Here is a 13,821-nt window from a genome sequence, read left to right as displayed (position 1 = left end):
CTCCAATACCTAGGTAGAACTTCTGGCAAACAATGACAAACATCTGAGCCATTTCTTCAGCGTCATGGCGACTTCTTGCTTTCACTCCTCCCACTGGCTTCACCACCTGGACAAGCGCATCTTAAGGTCCTTCTGATCTTGCTTCCTAGAAGCAGTCTGATGGGAAGCAGAATCTGGGTGGTATGGAATTAGAAACCAAGGTTTTGAAGTTCCAGGACTTGGACTAAATCGACTTTTTCCTTCTCTGTTTAATAAGGGGACCCTTATTTTACCTCCTTCCCTAGTCTTAAGGCTAGACATCCTCTCTGTATCAGCACAAAGCGCTTTTATTTAGGCGCGTGCCACCAAACCCAAGGAGCTCGCGCGGAGCGGAGCCCTGGTCGGTGAGCTTACGTCACTTCCGGCGCGCTGACGCTCAGTTCTGCGTGCCGACGCCCGCGTCAGCAAAGAGCGGAGCTGGGGGTACCCGGTTTGAAGTCGTGTGGGTCGGAGGACTGCCGCCTCCGCTACTGTCTTGGACCCCTGCTGTCCGGCCGCCGCGGGGACGAGCTCGGGTAGGCGGCAGGGCAGATGCCCGAGGGCCTGCGCTGGAACACTCCACGCCGCACCGGCCGCTCCCCTGTGCTCCGCGGCCTGGGCCTGCGCCTCTCAGCTTTCTGGAAACTAGCGCCTCAGCTGCGCGGCGCGTAGGTCGCGGGGAGCTCCGAACCGCCGGCACCCGGCCATGGCGGTCTCCAGGTGGGTCTTGCTCCAGACAAGCGAACTGAAAGGCGACTCAGGCAAGGCACGGTCTCCTCTCAGAGCCCCTACTCCTAGAGAAGAGTGGTTCTCATTGTCACTGGGCTCTGGCGCTTTCTTCAGTAGACTTCGGAGTTCGCCCCGTGGTCGGCGGGGCTTTGGGCTCGGGTTACTCCTGGGTGAATCGGTTCAGTAATGCCTTTTTCTTGTTAAATAGACCCCTTAGCACGTTAGAGCTGTTTTTTCTCTTTCCTTACCATGTTTCTGTTCTCTGGTTTCTCTTCCCTCTTTCGGTTCTAGGAGAGTAAGTCTCTTATCTTTCTCAGTATTCTAAGGCTGGTCCCTAACCTCCATTTCATGGGAAAACTTGGTAGTTACTGTCGATGGAGGGGAAACCTGAATTACTGTTATCTAAGAGACCATCTAATTATGTTAACAGTTTTAATTTACGTTTTTAGGGGTATGTTCTTTCCTGAGATGTTTTTTAAAATTAAGTATAATTTCTCCTTTTGTTTGGCAGTAAACATTCCAACGTCAGCGTTGTAACCTTAAGCCAATTATCGTATTAGCATCATTTTCCGTAGCTAAGGCGTGGAAGGTAAATCACAAATCTTATATTCTTTTAAAATATTGCCTGTCAACAGGAAAGCCCAGGAAAACTATAGAAAAACTAACAAGACATTTATTTGTATAGCTATAGGAGAAACATTCTTCTTTCCTCCAGTGTGATAGAATGGTTGGAAAGCTTTTGTAAGCGGATTTTGGTGGCCCTGTGTACATGTAATTAAGGGATAGTTCCTCTGTGATAGTAATCGGGTGGATTCACCAAGTTCTTTAGAGTTGATATGGTAACTTTTAATGAGAATTGGATTCTTTTACCATATAGACTGAAGGAATAAATGATGAAAACAAATAGTTTTCCTTCTTTTTTATAATTAACTGAACACATTCTTGGAGCATATCAAGTGCGCAAGTTTTATCTGTTTTGCAAGAGAAAGGATAACCCATTTCTTACAGACTCCCTAGATGACTGATGAAATAGTGTGTGGGAGAAGCCCATGGGAGTTGGGTGAAGGGGGTTGCTAGGTGCCGTTGTATGGGGCATCTGATTTTTATTTTATAAATTAATCTATTCAATGTGAGTACATTCTTTTTTTAAATAAAACTGCCTTGAGAGAATGCAAGTGACATTTTACATTTTCGCAAATATAGAAAGGTGTATCTTCTAATTTGTTACCTCCTGTATAAATACATGAATATATACATTGTAAATGCATTCCTATATAAACTTAATATAACATTTATCAGGTAATACAGTGTTTAAGGAGATGAGGACTTCTTTTCTTAGAGTAACCTGTGTATTATCACAGGATTGGATGTAGCTTTATAAAGGCAAAATGAAAGTGTTTAAAAAGAACCTAAACTTCGGGCAACACTAATCTCTCTCTTTTTTTTTTGGTTTTTGTTTTTTTGAGACGTAGTCTGGCTCTGTCACCCAAGCTGGAGTGCAGTGGCGCGATCTTGGCTTACTGCAAGCTCCGCCTCCTGGGTTCAGGCCATTCTCCTGCCTCAGCCTCCCGAGGAGCTGGGACTACAGGCGCCCGCCACCACGCCTGGCTAATTTTTTGTGTTTTTAGTAGAGACGGGGTTTCACCGTGTTAGCCAGGATGGTCTCGATCTCCTGACCTCGTGATCTGCCCGCCTCAGCCTCCCAAAGTGCTGGGATTACAGGCGTGAGCCACTGGGCCGGCCTACACTAATCTCTTTTCGGAATTTTGGGACACTTAATATTTCTGAATGACTGAATGGGTTTTGAAGGTACTGTCTTTTGTTCTGGATGTTGTGTTTCAAAGACTAGCACTCTTTTTCTGTAGATATTTTTCTTGTTCACTTTTTAAAAAGCCTGTCATGAATGGCAAATTTTAGTTTCAAGCTGGCCTTCTCCACGCACGAAGCGTAGTTCTGTGCTAAGCAAACTTCCTTTCTGTCCTGTTGGTGCAGAATCATTTTAATACTATTTTATGTAAAATAGGTGGAAAATAGCCCAGGAGGTAAAGATCATATGCCAAAATCAAGTCTAAAATATTTTTTGCACTGTTTATTTCATATGCATAACTGAAGAGACACTGTAATATTTTTAGGACATTTCCACCAGAATTTCCAACAGATGGGAAATAGTAAATTAGTACCATTATTCCCTCAATTGTCTGATCAAGAAATTTGAGAATATTCCTTGACTTCCCTTTTCCTCCCACTTCCGGTGTCCAGCCAGTTACCAAATCCAATCCTGTGTATTCTGCCTTTCTAATCTTTCTTCAGCCAATCATTTTTCTTTCTATACCGGTTACCACAATCCTAGAACATGCCACCATCTCTAGTCCAAGACACCTTTAGAGAGACGCTTCCCTTTTGTCACTATAAAGCTACATTCAATCTTTTGAAAATATACACTAGAAAGTATACACTTCTAGCCCTAGGAAAGGAAGTACTCATCCCTTTAAATATTGTATCACCTGATAAATCTCATATTAAGTTTATGTATCATTGTATTTGGTATTCGGACTAGACTGTTTAGTCAAGACAGGAGCCTCTCTCCTTTTTCTGCCTTCCATGGCATCTCATGCAATCTGTTCTTCACTTCAATTGCATTATTTACTGATTTGCAAATTTGAACATGTACATGGTCATCTTTCTGATTAATACCCTTTAGTCGTTTCCTATTGCCCTAGAATAAAGTCCGCATTCCCAAACAAACGTATCTTAGCAGATCCTTTGTGATCTGGTTCCTGCGTTGTCTTTTTAGATTCATCTTGTGTCAAGTTCTCTGTACTTCCCCTTCACCTTCTCTCTTCTATCCTCCACCCTCCCCAGAATTCATTTTCTTACCCCCTACTCTTTATCTTTGGAACACTTCTTAGCCCCATCTCAAGTATGGCTAGTTCTGACCTTAGGTTTTTTTTTTTTTTTTTTTGAGACGGAGTTTTGCTCTTCTTGCCCAGGCTGGTGTGCAATGGTGCGTTCTTGGCTCACCGTAACCTCCACCTCCCGGGTTCAAACGATTCTCCTGCCTCAGCCTCCTGAGTGGCTGGGATTACAGGCATGCACCACCACGCCCGGCTAATTTTGTATTTTTAGTAGAGACGGGTTTCTCCATGTTGGTCAGGCTGACCTTGAACTCCTGACCTCAGGTGATCCACCTGCCTCAGTTTTTTGATCTAAGCATATATATCACCTTGTTCAGGACATTTTCTCTGGTTTTACTTCATCTGACCTATTTGCACCAATACGTATTCCTGTCAGTCATAATATTTATATTTTGAAATTGGTTAATTGTTATCTTACTTGCTGGATACATAAACTCTGTGAGAGAAGGAAATATGTCTTTGATTTTTCCATCCTCAGAATGCCAGGCTCTTAGTGGGTATTCAGTACATGTAAAAAAAGTGAATGAGTGATTTTGCTTCTTGCTTTAATACCTTTTGAGTTGCCATATGAGTTGCCTCATAAAGCAAAATAATGGTATTCAAAGATATAACAATTATTATTTAAATTATTCACAAGAAACACTGAAAGCCTGTAACATATACTAATTTGTTTTTTGCTGAGGTTGACTTTGTGGAAGCAAGTCAAGTAGCTAGTGAATGACTGGCTGACTTTCCAACATCTGCATCTTAAGGACAACATTGATCTCTACTCCTACTTTTGTAGGAGTATGATTTTACTGTAATTTGTGCATAGTAGACTATTTCAAGTGTTTTTCAGTGAGTGCTTTTGAGTTTAACTACTTTTTTTCTTTTTTTGCAGTAAGGAAGACTTTATAGCTTTTAATATTGGCTATTTTCTAATTTTAACAATCATCAGAATATTTTTTTTCTTTTTAAAGCTACCTCCTACAGGAAGGAAATTAGAATAATCTTTTGAAATTTATAATACAGTAAATTCTGTAATAGCGTGGTCATTTATAATGCAAAATGGATATGATGTATTTTGTGAGGTCATATATTTTAAACCCTGCTTAATAGGCTTGGTTTTACTGTACTTTCAGTTGTAAGAATGTGGCAGATTATGAAATGCGTGACTGTTGATCTGTAGCTGAGTTACATCTTGCAAAAATAACTTTGTTACTCTATGAAATTGTAAATACAATCATAGCATTTGAAGTTCTCTGTGAAATATCAATGGAAAATGATAGGACTCTTTTAGACCCTTAGTAAAAGACTCAAAATACAAATGTAGGAGTAGAGAACAATGTTGTCCTTAAGATGCAGATGCTGGAAAGTCAGCTAGTCATTCACAAGCTACTTGACTTGTTTCCACAAAGTCAACCTCAGCAAAAAACAAATTAGCATATATTACAGGCTTTCAGTGTTTCTTGTGAATAATTTAAATAATAAGTGTTGGATCTTTGAATGCCATCATTTTGCTTTATGAGGCTTTTTCTCATTATCATCTGTTACTTAGTTGGGATTTTGCCACCAACAGTAAAAGCTACCTTTGCGATCGCACCACTGCACTCCAGCCTGGGCGACAGAGCAAGAATCCGTCCCCCGCCCCCCCCCAAAAAAGCAACCTTAGATGGATTTCTTAGGCATTTTGTTGTTTGTTGTTTGTTTTTGGAGGCAGGGTCTCACTCTGGCCTCCAGACTAGAAAGCTGGAGGGCAGTGGCACAATCACAGGCCCAAGTGACCCTCCCATCTCAGCCTCCCAGGTTGCTGGGACCACAGATGCACACCACCATGCCTGGCTAATTTTTTTTGTATATTTTGTAGAAGTGGGATTTCATCATGTTGCCTAGGCTGGTTGCAAACTCCTGGGCTCCAGTGATCCACGCGGCTTTGCCCCTAAAGTGCTGGGATTACAGGCATGAGCGACCCTGCCTGGTTTAGGTTTATGGAATCTATAGCTGTATTGGGAACCATGACTTAATACAATTTTTAAAACAGCTTATTTTTGCTACCTTTGCCTGTTTATGCCACAATTAATGGAACTGATTATTGTACATTGGCTAGTTAATAGGAACATAGTTTTTCCTTAATCAGCTAGAGAAAGTTTCAGAAATACATAGTTTTCCCTCAGCGATCTGTGCTGTAAAGGTCATGTCTACAATGTCTAGACAGTACTTACCATATGACTGTTTTAAAAGCCATACCTTAGATTTCTCACATATCTTTGCATTTGAAAATATTACAGTGTTCAGAAAGGGTTCAGAAAAAACAAAAACACATCCTCTTACGGAAGAAACAAATTGCTACATATGAGCAGACCTTCGCTCAATTTTGTTAATTTTCTGTTTGCACTGTTGATACTTCAGAGCAACATTGTTTCAGTAGGCCTATTCTGTCAAATAAAAGGAAGTTTCTTGATGTAGGGGATGTTCAGTAGATCCTGGACAGGAAAATGTTAATGTAGAAAAAACTACCGATAAAGGACAACACAGGTTTTCTAGGCCTATTCCTCCATTACTGTTAATTTATTTTTAATAATTTTTAAAAAATAGAGATGGAGTCTCTCTATGTTGGCCAGCGTGGTCTTAAACTCCTGCCTGGAGCATTCCTCCCACGTTGGCCTCCCAAATGCTGGGATTACAAGCATGAGCCACCTCACCTGGCCCTTATTGTTAATTTCAATCCATTATAAGATGACAGACGGGACTATTGTAAATTATAATTTATCAAATATCTCATACTTTAAAAAATTTAGAGATAAACCAGAAAAAGTAGAAGAGGCATTATCAAAGCTTTTCCATTTCAATCCCAATGGTAAATTGCTCCTTATTTCTTTGGTTTGTTTCTCAAGGTACTTGTTTGAAGTATTATTTTTAATTTTTTTTCAATTGTGACACATAAAAATAGACTGTTTTTACTGTTTAATAATACACTTTAAAATGTATTATGAAGTTTACATGTTAATACATAATATATATTAATATGAAGTTTTAAAACCACCCATACTTCTGCTAAAGAACCTAGATTAGTATGTACTATGTTTTGTCATTAAGATAAAGTCATGCAAGAGGGTATAGGTTGTTCGATCAGGGATGGAGGGTAGAAAAAAATGTCTTGAAGGAAATAGCATAGCTTGGTTGTACATTTTCACCATTCTTCATCCATTTAACCAATACTAACTGAGTGCTTTCTATGTTATAGGTGCTAGAGGTATAGCAGAGAAAAACAGTGTACTCTCCATTCTCACGGACTTTGTGGTCTGGGGTAGAATGGGATAACTTATCTAGCATACACCTGCCCTTACACCTGGCTTTGGTATGGTTTCACACCTTCATATTGGTTCTTAGTGTTCTATATGATATCTTTATGTTTAAAACAACATAACATTAACATAGTTTAAAATACCCACAACATGACCTAGAAAGTATATGTTTAAAAACACTAATCTAGAGAATTTGTTGGAAGTTGTTTCGTTTGAAACATATTAATGATAATATGTACACTGTGCTAAGTTCCACGTATTAACTACACACTGTGCACTGTACTAAGTGATAGTCATGATCTTTCCTTATTTCCTAAGTAACATAGAAAAGTAAACATTCAAATCATCTATACTTAAAATTTTACTGTACTTTTGCTGCATATAAAATATGTGTAACTAAATGGATACTCTTGACTGATCATGCTTTTTTAGTTAAGGCCACAAAGCTGTCTTTGTGAGGTATTCTGTCAGTTGACCTTCCCTAATTTATCGTAGAGTTTAAATTTATTTCGAAAATATCAGTGAGGCTTTTTGCCCCCCCACTACCCCCGGGATGTTTTAGAGCGGAAATACAGCATGTGTTTGTTTATTAACGATGAAGTAGTAATCTAGGACACGTTTTATTGTCTAAAATGCGTGACATTTCTTTCTGTTTATTTTTATGGCTTTACTGTTATGAATTAACATAATGCAAACATCTGGAGAGGAGAGAGGTTGGATTGCAACTGTTAGCATAACCTCTACAAAATTCTATGTACTCTTTCCTTTTTCTAGGCAGTCTTTATAACATTTGCCTGAAATCACAGGTGACATGAATCATGTCTTGTTTAGTTATTTTTTGGAGTTGACAACCAGATTGAAAATGGGCCAGATTTCTTATTCTCAATAAATGTATAACCAGTGGATATTATAAAATATAATTTTCTTATGTTTTACTTATCCTTCTATAGTCTTTGGTACCTTCCATGCAGTTTGACATCTGTTACCTGCGTCTCCTCTGTCTGTCTATCCTTCAGAGAATGAAGAATGTTACTTTTTCCTGCTAGCTGTTCTGCAACAGAAGTTTTAGCCAAAAGTAGTATGGGAATAAGTACAGTGTTCCCTCAATCAGCCCTCCTTTTAACTTTCCCTTCTCTTCTGACCTTCTAGCTTCCTTCAGACCTCTCCCTCACCAAGGGCCCTCTATCTACCCTCCAACATAATACTGACTCTGTCACACGTTCTTTTCCTTTCCCCACCAGTTCATTGTACCAGCCTTTTCCATTGTGGCCTGGCCCTGATGCTTACCCTGCTTGCCTCATAGCTGGCTACCCTGAGATAACAGGTTAGACTGCCGTCTTGTCAGATCTTTGTCTGCTCATCTCTTTGTTCTTCCTTTTATGTGGTGTCCAATCTACTGTCCTGGAGAGAGGAATGGAGAACTATGAAAGGGGCTTTAAGTCAAGAGAATCAAAGAAGCATTCTTGTGTCCCCATTCCTCTATTCAGGGAGGCAATTTTGGTTACCATCCAAAGTGAAAGAAGTAAGGATAAACAGGCATGGAATGGATGAGAGAATGAGCTGATCTGCTACCTTAGGGCATTTGGCTGGTGGGAGAGCAGAGGTGACATGACATGGCATTGGGATAAAAGGCTCTGCAAAAAGGAGAGGCAAGAGGAACTGTGTGGCTGTGGGACAGGATCAGCATTAGGTTAGAGAGGAGTCTAAGGTCTTTGAGCAGGAGTTCTAAGTGAAGCTGGGTAGCAGGGGACCAAAGGAAAGTTTAGGAGGGATGGAAATTATTGAAGGAATACAGTGCCTATTGCATGGCATTTTTCAGCTTGCTATTTGGGACAGGCATAACTGCCTTATTCAGAATGCTGAAGTACTGCCTTTTAATTTACTGAAACATTACCTTGCCAACCCGTTTTTTGTGTAATACTACTATCACAGATTAAATAGGATGTTTCTCAAAGGAAGCAGGAAAAAAAAATACAAAATACTTTTTCTTTCCTTAAAGTTGGTTCTTAAACTTGTCCCCAAGAAACTTGAACTTTTCCTTAAGTATAGTTTTATTTACAGTAAATATCAACTACATAACAAATATTTGAATACTGTGCAGTGTTGTGCGAGACAAAAAGAATGATTGAAGGAGATGAAGCCTAATGAGGAAAATTAGACATCATGTGACTAATGTGAGAAAATTAGATAGCATGTGACTAATGTGAGAGATGCCACCAAATAGTATGATAAATACTTAAGTAGCTGTTCAAGTTGAGAATTCATGGGGGTTTCAGAAAAGGAAGTAATCTCTGTTGCATAGTAGTTTGAAATGGTTTCAAGAAGGTGAGGGACTTCAGCTGAATCTTGATGGATGGGAGCTAGCTGAAAAGTTGAACAAAGAGAAAATATTTTGTTTGTTTGCTGTAGCACATTTTATTCTCTTGTTAGAGAAGCAAGTTCAGGCACACCTGAAGATTACCTCTAATCGTGTATCTGGTTAAATTCCAGGTGATATACCCATATTCTCAGCTGTGCCTCCCACCAGCAGTTCCCGTCTCATACCTGGGGCCGTTATATCTGCACATTGCCTGCTGTTGCAGTGAGGCAGAGTACCTACCCACTGCAACCACAACCAGTGACCATTCTGGGGATCTGGCAGAAACTAGCCAGGAAATTATCCCTCAAGGAGGGGTGAGCCACTGTAACCCTAGCTTGGAGGAGTGTGAGAGACATTCTAAGTGGAGGAAACAGTATAGGCAAAATTGTGGAAACCAAAAATACCCATATTTGGGAGATACTTTTTGTTTTGGATTACTGTCTGGTAGGTAAGTGTGAGCCATTGAAAGTTTTAGAGTAAGGTAGTGGTTTATTCAAAGGGTGCTTTAGGAACTTAATCTGGCAGCAGGATGACAAGGCAGTTGGGAGTGTGAAACTGGCACTCTCAGAGGGCCTGGACTTGGGGAATATTTGTTCTGGATATAATTTAAACAAATAACAGTATACAGTTTCCTCAGGGAGAAACTGATGAGAGTTGAGCAGCCAAGGATTGAACATGAATATTCTCCCAATATTCACATTAAGAGTATTAAGAATAGGAGAACTAAGGAAAGAAGAGTTTGGAGAACAGGGTAATACAATGTGCAACCTAGGAAGGAAAGTAGTATAAGAATGGGGTGCTTGCTGGTCACAGCTGTCAAAGAAGAGTCAAGAAAAATTGGCCTTTTAAAAAACTATTGACGGCCGGGCGCGGTGGCTCAAGCCTGTAATCCCAGCACTTTGGGAGGCCGAGACGGGCGGATCATGAGGTCAGGAGATCGAGACCATCCTGGCTAACACGGTGAAACCCCGTCTCTACTAAAAATACAAAAACTAGCCGGGCGAGGTGGCGGGCGCCTGTAGTCCCAGCTACTCGGGAGGCTGAGGCAGGAGAATGGCGTAAACCCGGGAGGCGGAGCTTGCAGTGAGCTGAGATCCGGCCACTGCACTCCAGTCCGGTCAACAGAGCGAGACTCCGCCTCAAAAAAAAAAAAAAAAAAAACTATTGAATTTGGAGCCTAAGAGTTCATTGGTGACCTTCAGGTGTGATATTTCAGTATAGAAAGATGGAACCTTGATTTATATGGATTAAATTGTGTGTGATGAGGAAATGTTATTTTAAACACTTGTTCAAAATGCTTGGCAGTAAAAAGAAAGTGTTCTAGAGAGTGGAGATCAAGCAGTTTATTTTCTCAGTAGGGAGAGAGCTCTGCATATTGGAAGAAGGGAATGGATTAGTAACACTGATTTGAGATATTGGAGAAAGGATAATTGAATGAGGGTAGAAGGGGGATGGTATCAAGACAAAAGTAGGTCAAGAAACCATGTTTTCCCTTTTTTTGGTCCTACTAACTATCTGATTGACTGTTCACCAATCCTATAGCAAAAGCCAGTGAATGAATGGGTAAAGGCAAGTGTTTAGACACAGTCTCACTTTGTCACCCAAGCTGGAGTGCAGTGGCGTGATCTTAGCTCACTACAACCTCTGCCTCCCGGTTTCAGAAGCAGTTCTCCTGCCTCAGCCTCCCTAGTAGCTGGGACTGCAGGTGGATGCCACTACACCTGGCTGATTTTTGTATTTTTAGTAGAGATGGGGTTTAACCATGATGGCCAGGCTGGTCTCGAACTCCTGACCTCAAGGGATCCTCCCACCTTGACCTCCCAAAGTGCTGAGATTACAGACATGACCATGCCCAGCTGAGTTTCCTTCCATTTTACTTCATGTATCACACTGCTGCCAATCTTCCTAAAGCGTAGTTTCAGTTCCATTACTTTCTTGACCCGAGACCTTCATGGTTGCGAGTTCATTAAAAGGTCTCCACAGTAGGATTCCAGCTACTTCTGTAGCTGTATCTCCCACTGTTCCCTTAAGTATACCCTGAATTACAACCAAACTGTTACTCATTTCCCTAAATATACTCTCCCTTCTCTTATTGTTGTGTTCTTGTTTTCCGTCTTCCAGGTATTTCTTCCCCTTTCCCTTTCACCACCTAATCTCCACCAGTGTTAAAATTCTTTTCTACCAGTAAGATCCATCTCATACACCATTAATTTATGAAGCCTTTTCAGTATTACATAGTTCAGGATATAGTATTTGCTCCTTTCTTTCACAATCCTCAGAGCACTTTGTACTTCTTTTTCTGCCGTGTATCGTATTGTACTTGCCTTACCTGCTCCCCTCAACCCCAATAGCACGTTCCGTAAGAGATTAAGTATCTCTTGTAATCCTAGCATAAGTCACTTTTATTTTTATTTTTGCAATTTTAGAAAAAGTATCATTTTAATTGACACATAATTGTACATTATTATGGGGGTGTAGTGTGATATTTTCATACACATATACAATGTAATGATCATATTAGCATATTATTCACCTTAAACATTTATCATTTCTTTGTGTTGGTAACATTCAAAGTGCCTCTCTTCTAGCTATTTGAAAATATACAGTAAATTGTTGTTTAGTCACTCTACAGTGGCACAGAACACTAGAACTTGTTCTTTCTATTTAGCTGTAAATAGGTTAACCAGCCTCTTCCATCCCCCTTGCCTCTCCTACCCTTCCCAGCCGCTAGTAACCACTATTCTACTCTTAACTTCTATGAGATCAACTTTTTAGCTCACATTTATGAGTGAGGATATGCAGCATTTATCTTTCTGTGCCTGACTTATTTCACCATAGTGTCCTTCCGGGGCTTATCTATGTTAGTGTAGGTCTTCCTTCATAGCATCTGCTCAGTACATTTGTTGACTCAAACTTGTACATATGAGGAAAAACATTTCAGAATAACCATTGTATTTTTGTTATTTCAGGCTCGATCGCCTTTTTATTTTACTGGATACTGGCACTACTCCTGTAACAAGAAAAGCTGCTGCACAGCAACTTGGAGAAGTGGTGAAGCTTCATCCCCATGAACTCAATAATCTCCTGTCTAAAGTAAGAACTTTTTTTTTCTTTTAGTCTAATAATTGTAGAGACTTATTCATGGATAAGAACACAAAAATAAAGGTAAACATCGTCTTAATTTTTAAATATTTTTGCTATTTCTTTTTTTTCCCCCCTGGTCACAAGACTTAAACTTTTTTTTTTTTTTTTTCATCAAGTTTAGTAGTTTAAGGGATTTAAATATAGATCCTTTTGCCTGTGGCACAAATTTGAATCTGTCCCAGTTTGGTAATGAACTAAGTTGTTTATCTGGTTTGTTAGTGGTCTAACTTGTTTTTAATGACTAATAATTATATCATAGTTGGTAGTCTTTGAATGGATGAGTACTCATGGGCAATGATTGAAATACGTGAGAAGCTGGAGTCTTATTATATTCTTAGTTATCAGCTGTTTGAAAATGGAGGCTTTCTGCTTTGGTGGATCAGTGTTTTCATAATCCTAGTCCATTTTCTTCGCTTAAGCAGCTGCTATATTTTTACTGAACTCTGTATGCTTATTGAAGTGTACCTGTATTGTAATAAGTGGCAAATTCTATACATTTAATTTCCTGACATGGAAAGTAAAGCAGGAGTGCTTTGTGTAGGAGTAGGGGAGTTGGGGAGGTAGATATAGGATAGTGTAGGGGAGCAATATGATTGCCCAGATATTGGGAGCCCCAGGATCTCTCTCTCCTTTCAGTTTGACCCCCTTTTTTCGTTCTCATCTGTCCATTTCTGTTGTGTATGAGTGGGAGTTCTAAGCCCTTTTTAACATACACACATCTGCACTGTGTGGTTGCTACCACAAGGACTAACAGTGACTTTCTTTCCAACATAATTCCCACTTACATATTATCCGAACTTTCTAACTAGGATGTAGATGGAGAGACAGTGATTTGATACCTACAGGCTCCATGTTCTTAGAATGAAGAAGGATGCATATTAGGCAGTATTCGTGTGTAAGGTGGAGACAGAGAGAGGCAACATATTTCTTCTCCTTAGCTCAAGGGAAGAAATGGAGGATTGAATGACCTGAAACTGTGAAACAGTGAACAGGCCCCATCTGTGCTGAACTGAGAAAAGTTTTCCAGCCTTCCAAGTGAGTTCTAGTCTTCTTCACTCAGACCTCAGCATATCGGCTACCATCAAATCATTCCCAAAGAGGCAGAGTTTACCTTTAGCACTGTCTCACCATCTTTCCTCTTTTCTCGGCCGTCAATATTTTCCTGTTGCCCGTTGGTTTTGTTTCTTTCTCTTTTCTTTTCTTTTTTTTTTTTTGAGACAGAGTCTCACTCTGTTGCCTGGCTGGAGTGCAGTGGCGCCATCTCGTCTCACTGCAACCTCTACCTCCCAGGTTCAAGCGATTCTCCTGCCTTAGCCTCCCGAGTAGCTGGGACTACAGGTGCGCACCACCATGCCCAGCTAATTTTTCTATT

General features: G+C 40.2%; 1 protein-coding gene across 1 annotated transcript in view; it reads left to right on the top strand.

Moving 5' to 3' along the window:
- The first annotated feature begins 416 nt into the window (after nt 1–416).
- The window catches only part of BTAF1 (BTAF1 RNA polymerase II, B-TFIID transcription factor-associated, 170kDa), a 105,649-nt gene continuing 92,244 nt past the window's right edge, over nt 417–13,821 (top strand). Inside the window, exons 1-2 of the mRNA XM_011947844.1 lie at nt 417–738; nt 12,275–12,398. Coding sequence (XP_011803234.1) covers nt 725–738; nt 12,275–12,398 — 138 coding nt within the window. The 5' untranslated portion in view covers nt 417–724. The remainder of the gene's footprint in view (nt 739–12,274; nt 12,399–13,821) is intronic.

Source organism: Colobus angolensis, unplaced genomic scaffold (genome assembly GCF_000951035.1).
Source record: "Colobus angolensis palliatus isolate OR3802 unplaced genomic scaffold, Cang.pa_1.0 Scaffold270, whole genome shotgun sequence".
NCBI lineage: Eukaryota > Metazoa > Chordata > Mammalia > Primates > Cercopithecidae > Colobus > Colobus angolensis.
This window is presented reverse-complemented; position numbering and strand designations above follow the sequence as displayed.